Source organism: Candidozyma duobushaemuli, assembly GCF_002926085.2.
Source record: "Candidozyma duobushaemuli strain B09383 chromosome Unknown A_B09383, whole genome shotgun sequence".
NCBI classification, from domain to species: Eukaryota; Fungi; Ascomycota; class Pichiomycetes; order Serinales; family Metschnikowiaceae; genus Candidozyma; species Candidozyma duobushaemuli.
This window is the reverse complement of record NW_020289901.1, coordinates 41,303-54,125: the sequence shown is the minus strand read 5'-3', so window position 1 is coordinate 54,125 and position 12,823 is coordinate 41,303. Positions and strand designations below refer to the sequence as shown.

At 47.8% G+C, this 12,823-nt stretch overlaps 5 protein-coding genes across 5 annotated transcripts; all 5 read left to right on the top strand. All coding sequences in view use genetic code 12, as the record gives it.

Annotated features, from left to right (window-relative positions):
* Window positions 1-728: 728 nt before the first annotated feature.
* Window positions 729-2,309, top strand: DBF4 (protein serine/threonine kinase activating protein; the record flags this gene model as incomplete). The annotated part of the gene is made up of 1 exon (XM_025478612.1): window positions 729-2,309. The coding sequence occupies one exon, from the start codon at window positions 729-731 to the stop codon at window positions 2,307-2,309; it is 1,581 nt and encodes a 526-aa protein (XP_025338085.1).
* Window positions 2,310-2,542: 233 nt separating this feature from the next.
* On the top strand, window positions 2,543-4,849 carry IFM1 (translation initiation factor 2; the record flags this gene model as incomplete). The annotated part of the gene is made up of 1 exon (XM_025478611.1): window positions 2,543-4,849. One exon carries the CDS (start codon window positions 2,543-2,545, stop codon window positions 4,847-4,849), a length of 2,307 nt encoding a protein of 768 aa, XP_025338084.1.
* Window positions 4,850-5,184: 335 nt separating this feature from the next.
* On the top strand, window positions 5,185-6,509 carry CXQ87_000023 (uncharacterized protein; the record flags this gene model as incomplete). The annotated part of the gene is made up of 2 exons (XM_025478610.1): window positions 5,185-5,897; window positions 5,963-6,509. The coding sequence occupies 2 exons, from the start codon at window positions 5,185-5,187 to the stop codon at window positions 6,507-6,509; spliced, it is 1,260 nt and encodes a 419-aa protein (XP_025338083.1).
* A 1,863-nt stretch (window positions 6,510-8,372) lies between these two features.
* Window positions 8,373-11,246, top strand: CXQ87_000022 (pheromone-regulated protein; the record flags this gene model as incomplete). Its single annotated transcript, XM_025478609.1, has 1 exon — window positions 8,373-11,246. One exon carries the CDS (start codon window positions 8,373-8,375, stop codon window positions 11,244-11,246), a length of 2,874 nt encoding a protein of 957 aa, XP_025338082.1.
* Window positions 11,247-11,551: 305 nt separating this feature from the next.
* On the top strand, window positions 11,552-12,823 carry CXQ87_000021 (uncharacterized protein; the record flags this gene model as incomplete). Its single annotated transcript, XM_025478608.1, has 1 exon — window positions 11,552-12,823. One exon carries the CDS (start codon window positions 11,552-11,554, stop codon window positions 12,821-12,823), a length of 1,272 nt encoding a protein of 423 aa, XP_025338081.1.

Here is a 12,823-nt window from a genome sequence, read left to right as displayed (position 1 = left end):
GTCGTCAACAACATATAGAAGTCTCGGAATCTCCCCAATCTTTTCAATAGCCCTACACTGAAACTTTTTCGCCCAACCTGACGAACCTCGATCGAAGAAAAATTGCCGTACCCACCAGGCCCGAAAATACACAAAACTGTCAGCCCATCGCCAGCCCTAAAACGACTTCCCTCAAATTCTCCAAACTCACCACCCCCATCGTACAACCAAAATGCAAAAAACTCAACTCAAAACAGCAACGACCTGCTTTAAGTAATGTCAACAGATCCCTCCAGATTTAATCCATTGTCACTCGCACCATCGTCCAGTAAGCACTGACGCAGCTGGTTTGCAGCCGTTTCGCAGCCCAAGCAACACCTTGAAACTGCCCACACCAACCCAATTTTTTGATTTTTAAAGAATTTAAAGATCTTTCAATCTCACTCTCTTCACTAACATCATCTTTTTTTTCCCAGTTAGAAAGCTCACCTCAACCCCAAATGTAAACAGTGGCATGCAGCCTACTGGTTTTTTCTCATTCTCACGACGCGAATCTTCGTGTTTTGCTCCTACCACTAACACATAGACCCCAGCCCGTCTACACCTTCTACGGAGACTCTTATCGCATTACTGTTCCCTCTCAGCATTGTCAACTAATAGCTTTTCAGCTGCCACCTTCGCATCCCAATCAATTCTGACAATGCACCTTTAAGATGGACAGGACAAACAAGAAGAGATCCTACTCCACCATGTCCCAGGCCAAACGTGTGCCGTTGGCTGAAACAAACCAGAACGTGCCTCTGCCGGCTACGATAAAACCCAAGCTCAAATCACACAAAACAGATCATAACGAGGAGAGCAAACAAACAGATGAGGAAGACGACAAGAAACGTAAGGAGGAAACAAAGGCAGTGGCCAGCGGAGCAGCTGCCTCAAAGTCTGCTAGACTCGTAGGAGACGAGCTCAAAAGCTGGCAGGACTCCTGGCGGAAGATCATGCGTGAATCTGTCGTTTACTTCGACACTCAAGGTTGCGATTCAAACAACCAAGCACAGTATAACGAGCAGAAGAGGGCACAGCGTGCATTGCGGCTGGTTGGCTGTGAGATCGTGCCGTTTTACGACAGAGACGTCAGTATCATCGTCAGTCGCCGTCTGTTCAGCAGCTCCAAGGCCTATCCAAACAATGACATCTTCCACGACGCCGTGAGTCTAAAGATCAAAGTGTGGGACTACGAGAAGGTGTTCCGTTTCCTCAAAAACTTGGGTGTCAATGACTCCGGTGCCCATGAACGTACAGGCAATTTGTCCAACCTTCTCAAGGAAGAAAAGATCTTCGGTTCCGCCGACAGAGATCCTAATGCAAAGAGAGAGGACTTGTACTACTTGGAGAAAAACTTCATCTACATCTACGATCTTTCCCAAGCCGTACGCCCAATTGCCGTTCGTGAATGGTCTGGCGAGAACTACCCATCTTTCTATCACACTCTAGACGGCAAGTGCCCCTTCATTCCTGACACCTCGGATAACCTGGAAAGAAAGAAGTTGCGCCGATTGCAGAAGTTCGACGCTACAAAAGAATATAGAGATCTTCTAAGAAAGGTTACTGATGTCATCATTGGCTACGCCCGCGACAAAGTCTCCATCAATTCCTCAGCGCTCACTGAAACGAGCACGAGCACGGATTCCGCTGAGACAACCGACAATACAGTGGCCGATGAAGCTAGCATCAAAGAAATTGACGAAAATGATAACGACACCATTCTGATGGAAAAGGAGCCATCTCCTGAAGAAGATGAAGATGAGGTGGATGTGAACCATGAATTCAGCTTTAAGGCACCAGCCGGGCTAATGAGAAACTCCTCCGTGATGCAGCCCTTCAACAACTCAGTATCACAGTCCAACTCCAAGTTTTACGACGTCGTTGCCTCTGGTTATAATGGAGCATCAAACGCACAATCCAACCATATGGATTCAGTTCTTAATAGTGCTGCGCAGCAGCACGCACACCAAGGGAATGGTCTAGGGCCCGCTGTGTCACAAGTTCCATCAAAGAATTTGAACAACCTTAAGAGGCGTATATTCATGAAGAAGCACATGCAGAAGACCGACTCTCGCGAGCGAGAGCGGGAGCGTGAGTTGAGGCCCGGATATTGCGAGAACTGCCGAGTCAAGTACGATAGCTTTGACGAGCACATTGTGTCGAACAGACACCGCAATTTTGCATGCAATGACGACAACTTTAAGGAGATTGATGATCTTATTGCCACGCTTAATGAAAGCAAATTCATGGGCTATGTTGCCTCGAATGGTGACTACAGATACGAGTAACTCGCAGCGCGATAACGAGTATCCTTCTATGTCACATCCCGCTCACCACTATTCCACTGCATCAAAAAAAAAAAAATACATAAATAAAAAAGCCAACAGGCGCCATAGAAAATGATCCGATTATCGTAGTTTGAAATTCACCCGCATACATCTGATAAGCTCATGGTGGTATGAAGCTATGCAGTAGACTATCAACTGAAAATTCGCAGGCAGTATCTACAAGAGAAAGTACCATGAGCTACAGACTAAAAGGCCTAGAAAGGGCTTATAGCTGTTTTCTACAGAGTCGCCAGCTTCACTCTCTTCGAAATTTGCCCAAGGTTTCAGATGTGAAGGGCCCTAAGAAACCCAATACCCCAGGGTCCGGAGAAGCTAAGAAACCTAACCGATTTGCACAAATGTACAATAAGAACAGTCCCGGGCCAAAAAAGCAAAATAAGCATGGTCAGAATCAGCAGAATAAAGTACCCAATCGGCCTACCGAGAAGCAGCAGCCCAAGAAGCAGCAGAAACCAGAGCCCCAACCGGAACAGGCTTCTTCTGGAGGCAGTATCCAGAAATTTGCTGAGATAAAGCAGCGGTTAAATCAACAAATTAAGCAGAAACAAGCGGAGGAGAATAAAGGCCAAGCCGTGCCCAAGGCTAAGGCGCCACCTAAAAAGAAGAAGGTGGTGAAGAAGAGAAAAGAGAACATCAAGATCAACATCCCTACATTTATCACGGTCACCAACTTGGCCAATATCATGAACGTTCAGCTATCCGAGATGCTCACGAAGCTTGAAGAGCTTGGTTTCGAGAACATGAGCCATAACTATATTTTAGATAAAGAGAATGCCTCGCTTATAGCAGATGAGTACGGCTTCGATATCACCATGAGTGACGAAACAGGCTTGGATCTCTTTCCAGCACCAGTCAATGAGAAGCAGCTCCAGCCAAGAGCCCCAGTTGTGACCATCATGGGTCATGTTGATCATGGAAAAACGACAATCTTGGATTACTTGAGAAAGTCCTCGGTAGTGGCTGGTGAATTTGGAGGCATTACCCAGCACATTGGTGCTTTTTCTGTCACCACGCCTATTTCAAAGAAAAAGATCACTTTCTTGGATACTCCAGGACACGCTGCATTTTTGAGCATGAGAGAACGTGGAGCGGTTGTCACTGATCTTGTAATTCTTGTGGTCGCTGCAGATGATTCGGTGATGCCTCAGACAATTGAGGCCATCAAGCACGCCAAAAAGTCCGATGTTCCAATCATTGTTGCCATCAACAAATGTGATAAGCACGGTGTGAATATTGACAAAGTCTTGGGAGACTTGGCTCGCCATGAAATTGACATTGAGGACTATGGCGGAGAAACCCAGACCGTCAGAGTTAGTGGAAAAACGGGCATGAATATGGACAAGCTAGAGGAGGCCGTTATCACTCTCAGTGAGCTTAGTGAATTTAAAGCCGAGGCTAAGGGTGTTCCTGCTGAAGGTTGGATCATCGAAAGTGAGCTCATCAAAGGGTTAGGTAATGTTTCCACGGTTTTGGTGAAGCGAGGAACCATCAAGCCAGGCAGCTTTTTGGTAGCAGGCAACACGTACTGCAAAGTAAGAGGGATGAAAGACGAAAATGGAAAAACTGTTAAAGCCGCTGGTCCATCGACTCCAGTGCAGATTTGGGGATGGAAAGATCTTCCTCAGTCGGGCGATCAGATATTGGAAGCCGACTCGGAGAAAACCTGCCGCAAAGTTGTTAGAAACAGAGAGGAAAGAAACACCATCATCCAACAAGCAAAGGATATTGAGAAGATCAACGAGTTGAGACAGGAAGAGGTCAATGAGCTCAAGCGCCAGGAAAAGATCAATGAGCTCAAATTGGCTGGCCTCGATCCCCTGGAGTTCATGAAGGAGGAAGACGAAAATACCAAAACGACCTACGTCAACTATATCGTCAGGTCTGACGTCTACGGTTCAGCAGAGGCCATCAAGGAGAGTATCGATGGACTTGGTAATGAGGAAGTTCGTGCAAAGGTCATTTCGTATGATGCCGGTGCACCAACGGACTCTGATGTGGACACTGCTGCCACGGTGAACGGCAGCATCATGAGTTTCAACGTCAAGGTGCCTAAGCAAATTCAGCTCAAGGCTGAAAGGGCCAATGTGAAGGTGTTTGAGCACAACGTGATCTACCGTTTGATAGAGGAGGTTACGAACGAGTTGACATCGAAATTGAAGCCCCACATCGAGATCAACGTGCTTGCAGAGGCAGACTTGAAGACTGCTCTTCTGATCACAGGAAAGAACAAGACCACGGTGAAGATCGCTGGTGTGAAGGTCCAAACGGGTACATTGAAGCGGTCTTCAAAGATTCGTGTTTTGAGGAACGGAGAAATCATCTACACCGGAGGTCTTTCTTCGCTTAAGCACGTGAAGCATGATATCTCGGAGGCCAAGAAGGGCACTGAGTGTGGTTTGGCCTTCAACAACTGGGATAAGTTCGAAGAGGGGGACAAGATAGAAGCGTACGAGGAGACCGAGATCCCACGCTACTTGTAAATACATAAAAACGAAGTAAATAGGAGGCAATAAAGCCTCGGACGGTCAATCGCCATATAGATAAAAAGAGGTTGTAAGTGAGAGCTAGTGCTCAGATATGTATGAAGCACCTGGAGAGAGGAGGAGTATGAAGCTTATTCTGGAAAGATAGCAAAGAATGATTGGAACCACTTCAAAAGTTTTCCAATTGTCTAAGGGCTCAAAATTTTATGAAAATGAAACGTTTTGTTTGTTTTTGATAAGAAACTTCCCCATCCTCACCTCTCAGGCTGTCCCACTGAAAATCGTGAACTCATTCGCACGAAAACCATCAACTCATCGCAGCATCTCCAACCATGTCCAGCCACGACGAGTACTCCTCGGACGAAGAAGACTTGTTCGACTCTCCCCAGTCAGATGTTTTTCTTGGATTTATCGATATTGGCATTGGCGAGGACGACGAATACCCCACAATCGAAGACACCTTCATTGGAGGACAGCCCATCTGGCCCCATCCTGAGCTGAAGCCCAAGGAGGAGGACTTGAAATGTGACAATTGTGGCAGCTTCATGGCGCTTCTTGCCCAGGCCTACGCTCCATTGGACGGCAAGGCGTACGACAGAATGATCTATGTGTTTGGGTGCAAAAACACCGCTCAGTGTTCGAGAAAGAAGGGAAGCATCAAGGCCATCAGGGCCATTAACAAGGACCCTGCTATCGCCGAAAAGATTTACGAGGAGCAGCAGGCGGAGGCCCAGAAAGCGTTGGACGAGAAGCTTCGGTTGGAAGATAAGCGGAAGTTTCAGATCGAGATGACCAAGGACTTGTTTGATCTGACGAAGCCCACTGGAAGCGGAGCCAAGGAAAACCCGTTTACTTCTCTGGCAGCTTTTGGCGGCGACGCAAAGGCTAACCCGTTCACCAGCTCGAATCCATTTGGAAAGGCTGAACCATTCAAGAAGGACGATAAGGCAGAAAAGCCAAAGACAGAGAAGACAGAGAAACCAGCCAAGGCAAGCTACGCCGATGCTTCCAAGGCCGCTAAGCCCGCCACCCCGCTAAGAAACCGGTGTCAGTTGATCTTCCAGAATACCCTGGCTACATTCTTTTTACAGAGAAGGAGAAGCTCAAGAGAGTGACACTCGAGCCTGAGTTGGAAAAGTACAAGCATTTGATAGAAGAGACCACAGAAGAAGAAGGCCCCAGCAAAGGCGGCAAAAAGGAGAGAACGCTTTCATCGTCCAGCTCCTCACTGGCTGTCAACCAGACCAACCAAATCTCCAAGATGCTTGACGACAAGTTTTTCGAAAACTTCACCTCCGTCGTCAACCACAACCCCACGCAGGTGCTTCGATACGACTTGGACGGCCAGCCTGTGCTCTATAGCGGCAAGGACGAGGTGGCCAAGCAGGTGAGTGAAAAGACCGTTCCTGATCCCGCATACAATCCGTCCTCCAAGAGAAGATTCGAGCTTCAGCTTATGCCCAAGGCGATTATGGACCTTGAGGGCGAGGGCGCTTCTGTGGCTGATATCTTGAATGGTATGTCGTGGGGCACTATTGTGGTTTACACGGACGAGGAGGACTACATGCCCAGCTTGGACGAGAACCATGTGGGATATGTTAGAGAGTACTGTGGTGTGCAGTGGGAGGAGAGCGTTGACAGGTCACAGCAGGCCTAGGTCTTGGGAACGGTGTCTGGGGCCAGCCGTCTGGACTGTAATATAGATAATGGAGAATACTGGAAACGGTGGGTGTAGAATACTTGAAAGGCGATAATAGAGGTGAAGTGATTTTGGATGTTTTTTATGATTGATGAGAGAAGTGTGACTGGTGTCAGTAGCCAGATGATATCTGATCAATTCTTAGATAGTGCCCATAGCTATAGGGCGTTGAACCGAGGCAGGTAATTAGATGCTTCTTCAGCACGAGAATAATGGATTAGACGAGAATCTGTTCTCTCCAGATTTCCACAATATTCTATCTTCGTGCAAATTGTCTTGAAGAAAATCGGAAACCTACACTCCAACTACACTGGCCTTCTTGTATGCCTACCTGTGAAACAGACATCGGAAAATCAGCCACACCGAGTCAACGCAGCCAAGCCACGATCCGTCTAGTCCTTTTCTCCAGGGAAGTTTTAGCAGCAAGAAGCAGAATCTCGAAAACCCAAATCTAAATATCAAAAGCCCATATCGTATCTCGGGTCTCCTCTCGGCTGGCACTGTACCGCCACATGCAGCAGCGATTTTCACCAAAACGTCGTCATCAACGTCTCGAAGGCCCTCGACACATGCAGCTCGCCAAAGCACAAAATCAGCATTCCACGCCCAAAACAAGCCGTAGAGCGTAGGCACCAAAAGAAGAAAGCTGATTGGCTCAGCAGCAAGGCAGAAGTGTGCTTCGCGACGATGGTGAAAAAGTCTTGACACGAGTGGACGAGTAGTACCGGAACGCCGTGTTGCGAGGCAGAATGGATCAGTCTGAGGCTCTAGAGCCGCCGCACATCCATGACGTCAAAAGGAGGTTTTAGAGAAGATCGAGAAAAAAGGAGAGGTTTTTTTTTTTTCGAATTCGGCGCTTCATTGTGGAATTTTCGGCGGCGTCCAGGTGGTCTTATTTTTCGTCACCCCAGGCACAACAGGCTTAGGGCGCAGAGTGGTAGTCCGCCCCGGGGGTGAATTTTTCCGTTTGCTCGCGTTTGCACCCACCAAGGCCACCAACCCTCTGTAACGCACGATCGAGAGGCAGCCGTTGGTGGAAATGTTTGAATTTTAAAATGCTGGTTTTCTGAAGAAATCAAAAATCGTAAATCGAAAAAAGCCAGGGTTTTCTCAACTTCGCGTGGATCAGACGGTGCACCTTCCTTGCAGAATCGCTGCTTCCACAAGTGCCGTGGCACCCTCTAATGCCGGTCACAGGCAGCCACAGGAAGCATGGAAAATTTCCATCTTCACCAACAGACCTACACAAACCCAGTCAAACAAAAGTCATCGTTTGCTCTTCACACACGTCTCCTCTTGGCCGTTGCATTGTCTGAGTTTCCAGAAACGCCATGGTTTCTTGTCTTGGCCCCGGTGAGCACCATGAAACGGGGCGCCAAAGAAAACACACTTATTTTCTCTGAACAATCAAATAATCATTTTGTTCTGCTCCACCAACCTGAAATCCTGTTTTTCCCTTTCATCTCCCCTTCCTCTTACCCTTCCCTTCCACTCTCGTCTCCTGCCTGTCCTTCCTTGCTTTTGCAGCCGGTTCTGCACTGGAAATGCGGTTTTTTTTTTAGGCCGCATACTAGACCGTGGCTGTACAACCCACCTCTCCGTGTCCCAATTGCGAAGCTGCAAAAACGTCACTTTCAGTCCCGTCCTTATTGTTTTATGGAAGTTCAAAAAAAATCTCCATATCCCCCTCCACCTTCCTCTTCCTCCTCCTTCTTCCACTTTCCTCATTGTCTGCATTTCGCAGCCAGAGCGCGCAGGCACTGTCGCAACCGCCATATATATCAGACCCCATCCCACTTCCACCCGGATCACAAATACACCATGTCTCGTCCACTGACCCTGTCGTCGGAAGACGAGTCCCAGTTTCAGCATAATTTCAACGTGCCTGCGGTGAATTTGGCGGCGCTCCGCAAACAGAACAAAAAGCAAAATGCCAAAACCAACTTGGTCAAGGCAAAGAAGAAGATCACTGGAAACGCCAACAAGGTCAAGTACCTGGGCGAGAATACCCCGCACAACAGAAACACCGTCATGAGCACGTCCTCCCAGAACGCCATGGATCTGTCGCTGTCGGACCTGGACCTGGTGCTGATGTCCTCTTTGGCCAAGGCTCGCCAGGAAGAAGGTGCCCTGGACCTTCCTAATTTCGCCTTCAACATGCCCCGGCAAAGACAGAATAACGATAGTTCTGACGACGATGAGAGTGACGACGACGACGACGACAAGAACGCCATGCCCTTGGAAATCGCTGATTCCTCCGATGACGAAAATGACGAGAGCCCTCAGCAGTACAGAACCCAGGGTGCCTCGCTGAACAGCTCGCGCAAAAGCCACTCCCGCTCGGGATCCCAGGAAGTCGACAATGCCGACGTCCGCAGAACCTCCTCCCACACGTCCCGCAACTCCAAAAAGAGCAGCTCCATCAGAAACATCTTCCGCAGACAGCTGTTGCTAGATGAGGCCGATAGCGCCGATGCTCCTTCCAGATCCGACACGTTCATTGGACGCGTCCTAAATATGGGCGGCGGCGGTCTCAGTGGCGGTGGTTTGGCGCCTGGTGGCACTAAGGCCGGCGAAGACAGAGAAGTCGACGCTGAAGAGGCCGTGGGCGGTGAAGGCGAGGACCACGCCATTGAAATGCAGAATTTGAACTATGCGGAGCTCAACGAGGCCGCCAAAGACTTGATTGACATTCATGCTCCTGAGCTCAAGCAGCTGCAGCGCATGAACAAGGTGGCTTTCCAAGAGCCGGACGAAAAAGCTGACCTCACCGACGTGGACCTTCAGGAAGGTTCCTCCTTGGACCACGAAAAGGAAGAAAAGGCCAAAAGTCACCAAAGACAAGCTACCATCGACTCGGCCGAAAATCCTTTCTACCAGCCTAACCCCGACTTGCTCAGAGCCGACCTCGACGACGATTTACAGGATGACGATCTCCTTCTAGCTGAGGGCGGTGGTGATGACTACATTGCTCCACCCAAACAGGTGCATGCTGGTGTGCTTTCATCGCTTTTGAAGTTGTACCAAAACCCAGGCGCCAGCAAGTCGTCGCTGTCATTCAACTCATCTTCCAACACGATGATTGCTGACGAGCAATTCGACGACGGCGGTTACGGTTCCAAGAACGTCAGTCAGAATGATTTCACTCAGCTCAAAAACAACATCAAGCTGGGCCCCAAGAGATTGGCTAACAAGTTTAAGAAGAAGCTGGATCAGCAGAAGGGCGGCCGTGACTCCGACGACGAAGACGAGGACGAAGATGCCGCTAAGTTGCCATCTTTCCAAAATGCACGTCCAAAGGCACCCAAGAACCCTAGCACGAACCGTCTTGGAAAGAAGTTGAAGAAAAACAAGGACCAGAAGTTGCGTATCACGGTCCACATCGCAGACATTTTGCAGAGACAGCGGTTCATCATTAGAATATGTCGTGCTCTCATGATGTATGGTGCCCCTACTCATAGATTGGAGGAGTACATGGTTATGACCAGTCGAGTGCTCGAAATCGACGGTCAATTTGTCTACTTCCCAGGTACCATGCTTATTGCATTTGGTGACGCAGCCACCAGAACTTCCGAGGTGCATTTGGTCAGATGTGCCCAGGGTCTTAACTTGTCCAAGCTTTCGGACACTCACAAGATCTACAAAGACGTTATTCATGACTTGACTAGTGTGGAGGAAGCTACGAAGAAGCTTGAAGATTTGTTGAGAAGAAGAAACCAGTACCCTCCATGGATGTCGGTGTTCCTTTATGCCTTAGGTTCAGCATGCGTTTGTACCTTCGGTTTCGGTGGAGGTTGGCTCGATGTGCCCATCTCATTTGGTGTCGGCTCCATCGTGGGCTATTTGCAATTCTTTGTTTCTTCCAAATCGCATTTGTACTCCTCTGTTTTTGAGGTTACATCTTCTATCGTTGTTTCCTTCGTTGCTCGTGGTATCGGATCTGCTAATAGTGGTAAAATTTTCTGCTTTGGTGCCATTGCACAAGGGTCACTAGCATTAATTTTGCCGGGTTACATCATTTTGTGTGGCTCGCTAGAGTTGCAATCCAAGAATATTGTTGCTGGTTCGGTCAGAATGTTCTATGCAATTATATATTCGCTATTTTTGGGTTTCGGTATTACACTTGGTGCTGCGTTGTACGGTTGGGTCGATCTGAATGCCACAGATCAAGCCCAATGTTCCTCAGATCATGAAATTGACCACAAATGGAGAATTTTGTTCGTGCCGCTTTTCACCACATGTCTCGGTTTGATCAACCAGGCTCGTTTCAGACAATTGCCTGTGATGCTTTTCATCTCGTGTACCGCTTACGTCGGTACGTATTTCGCAGGTAAACATTTCCAGAACGTCACCGAGTTCACTGCAGCCATTGGTTCCTTCATTATCGGTATTCTTGGTAACATGTACTCTCGTATCGGACGAGGAATGGCGGTGAGTGCCATGCTTCCAGCTATCTTCGTGCAAGTGCCATCTGGTATTGCATCCAAAAGTACGTTGTTGGCTGGTGTTGACACCGCCAATCGTATCACCAATTCGACCCGAGAAAGTGTTGGTGATGCAGAGACGAGTTCGTCGTCTTTGAGTTTCGGTGCCACCATGGTAGAGGTGTCGATTGGTATTTCTGTGGGTTTGTTCGCTGCCGCCTTGGTGGTGTACCCATTTGGTAAGCGGAGAACTTCTCTTTTCACGCTTTAGGTTATAGAAAATGGATAGACATGGGATTAGTTAGTAGGAGAGCTAAAAACCAAAAAAATCCGAAGGTTTTGAGCTTTCTTCATTTTGCTCTATTATATTTCATATTTAACTTGTGCTCTCCATAGTACAACAATTGGCACTCTGGCCGAGTGGTCTAAGGCGCCAGGGTAAGGTTACCTTACCATACATTCCTGGTCTCTTCGGAGGCGCGAGTTCGAACCTCGCGGGTGTCAATATTTTTTATTTTTTTTCAGTGCGGAATCCCCACAATATCTCTAACCGAGGTATCAATACTAGACTACTTCATGTTTTCCAGAGTCACACAACGTTTGGCCAATCGTCGACTTTCCCTTCTGGCTTACGATAGCACTTCGATCACAGTGAATATCGAAGGTAAGGATGTTTCTTTTGATAACGTCTTCTTGAGAGATTCTTGTACTTCCCCAGATTCCGTGGATATCTCCACAAGCCAAAAGTCATTCACCACGGCTGGTATCTCCAGGGGCCTCAATGTTTCGGAAAAGCCCTATGTTAGTGATAAGGATGGAGAAAAGACGCTTTTTGTGAAATGGCAGCAGGGAAGCAATGCCCATGATTCAGCTTACACTGAGTCTTTCTTGAAGAAGGCTCTGACACTCAAGGGCCGATTTGAAGGCAAGTTCTTTCCTGAAGAAAAGGTGCATTGGAAAAACAAGGATTTGGTTCCAAAATTGGGCGATCTCAAGGTCGACTACAATGCATACTTTGCCAAAGACGAGGTCTTCAAGAAAGTGGTGAACAACTTGAACAAATACGGTCTTTCGTTTATTGAGAATGTGGAAGATCCGCTCAATGACCCAAAGCTCGATGCCATTAAGCCTGAGAACGAAGATTTGTGGCCTGTGTCCAAATTGGCACACCGCTTTGGTTACATCAAGAAGACATTCTATGGGGTCCTTTTCGACGTGAAGAACGAGAAGAACGCAAAGAACATCGCCAACACAAACGTCTTTCTCCCGTTGCATATGGACTTGCTCTACTACGAGTCTCCTCCTGGATTGCAGCTTTTGCATTTTATTCAGAATACCACCCTTGGTGGTGAAAACATCTTTGCAGACTCATTTGCAGCCGGCTACCATATCCGTGATACTGATCCAGCTGCCTACGAAGCATTAAAAAAGGTTCCATTTACCTATCACTACAATAATAATAACGAGTACTACTACTACTTGCGGCCGCTCATTGTGGAGGATCCATTTGTGAAGAACTTCACCACTGGACAGCCTCAGATCAAGGAGGTCAATTACGCCCCACCTTTCCAAGGGCCATTCGAGTTCCATGTCACAACATCCGAGGATGCTGAACTCTGGCAGGATTTCTTAAGAGGAATAAGGCTCTTTGAGGATTTCATCAATGATCCTAATAACACCTACGAGGTGAAACTGCCTGAAGGAAGCTGTGTGATATTTGACAATCGTCGTGTTCTTCACTCAAGAAACCAATTTTCTGACTCTAATGGTGGCGATCGCTGGTTGATGGGCACATACGTTGATGGCGATAGTTACCGCTCTAAACTCAGAAAACTCAATCAGTCATAG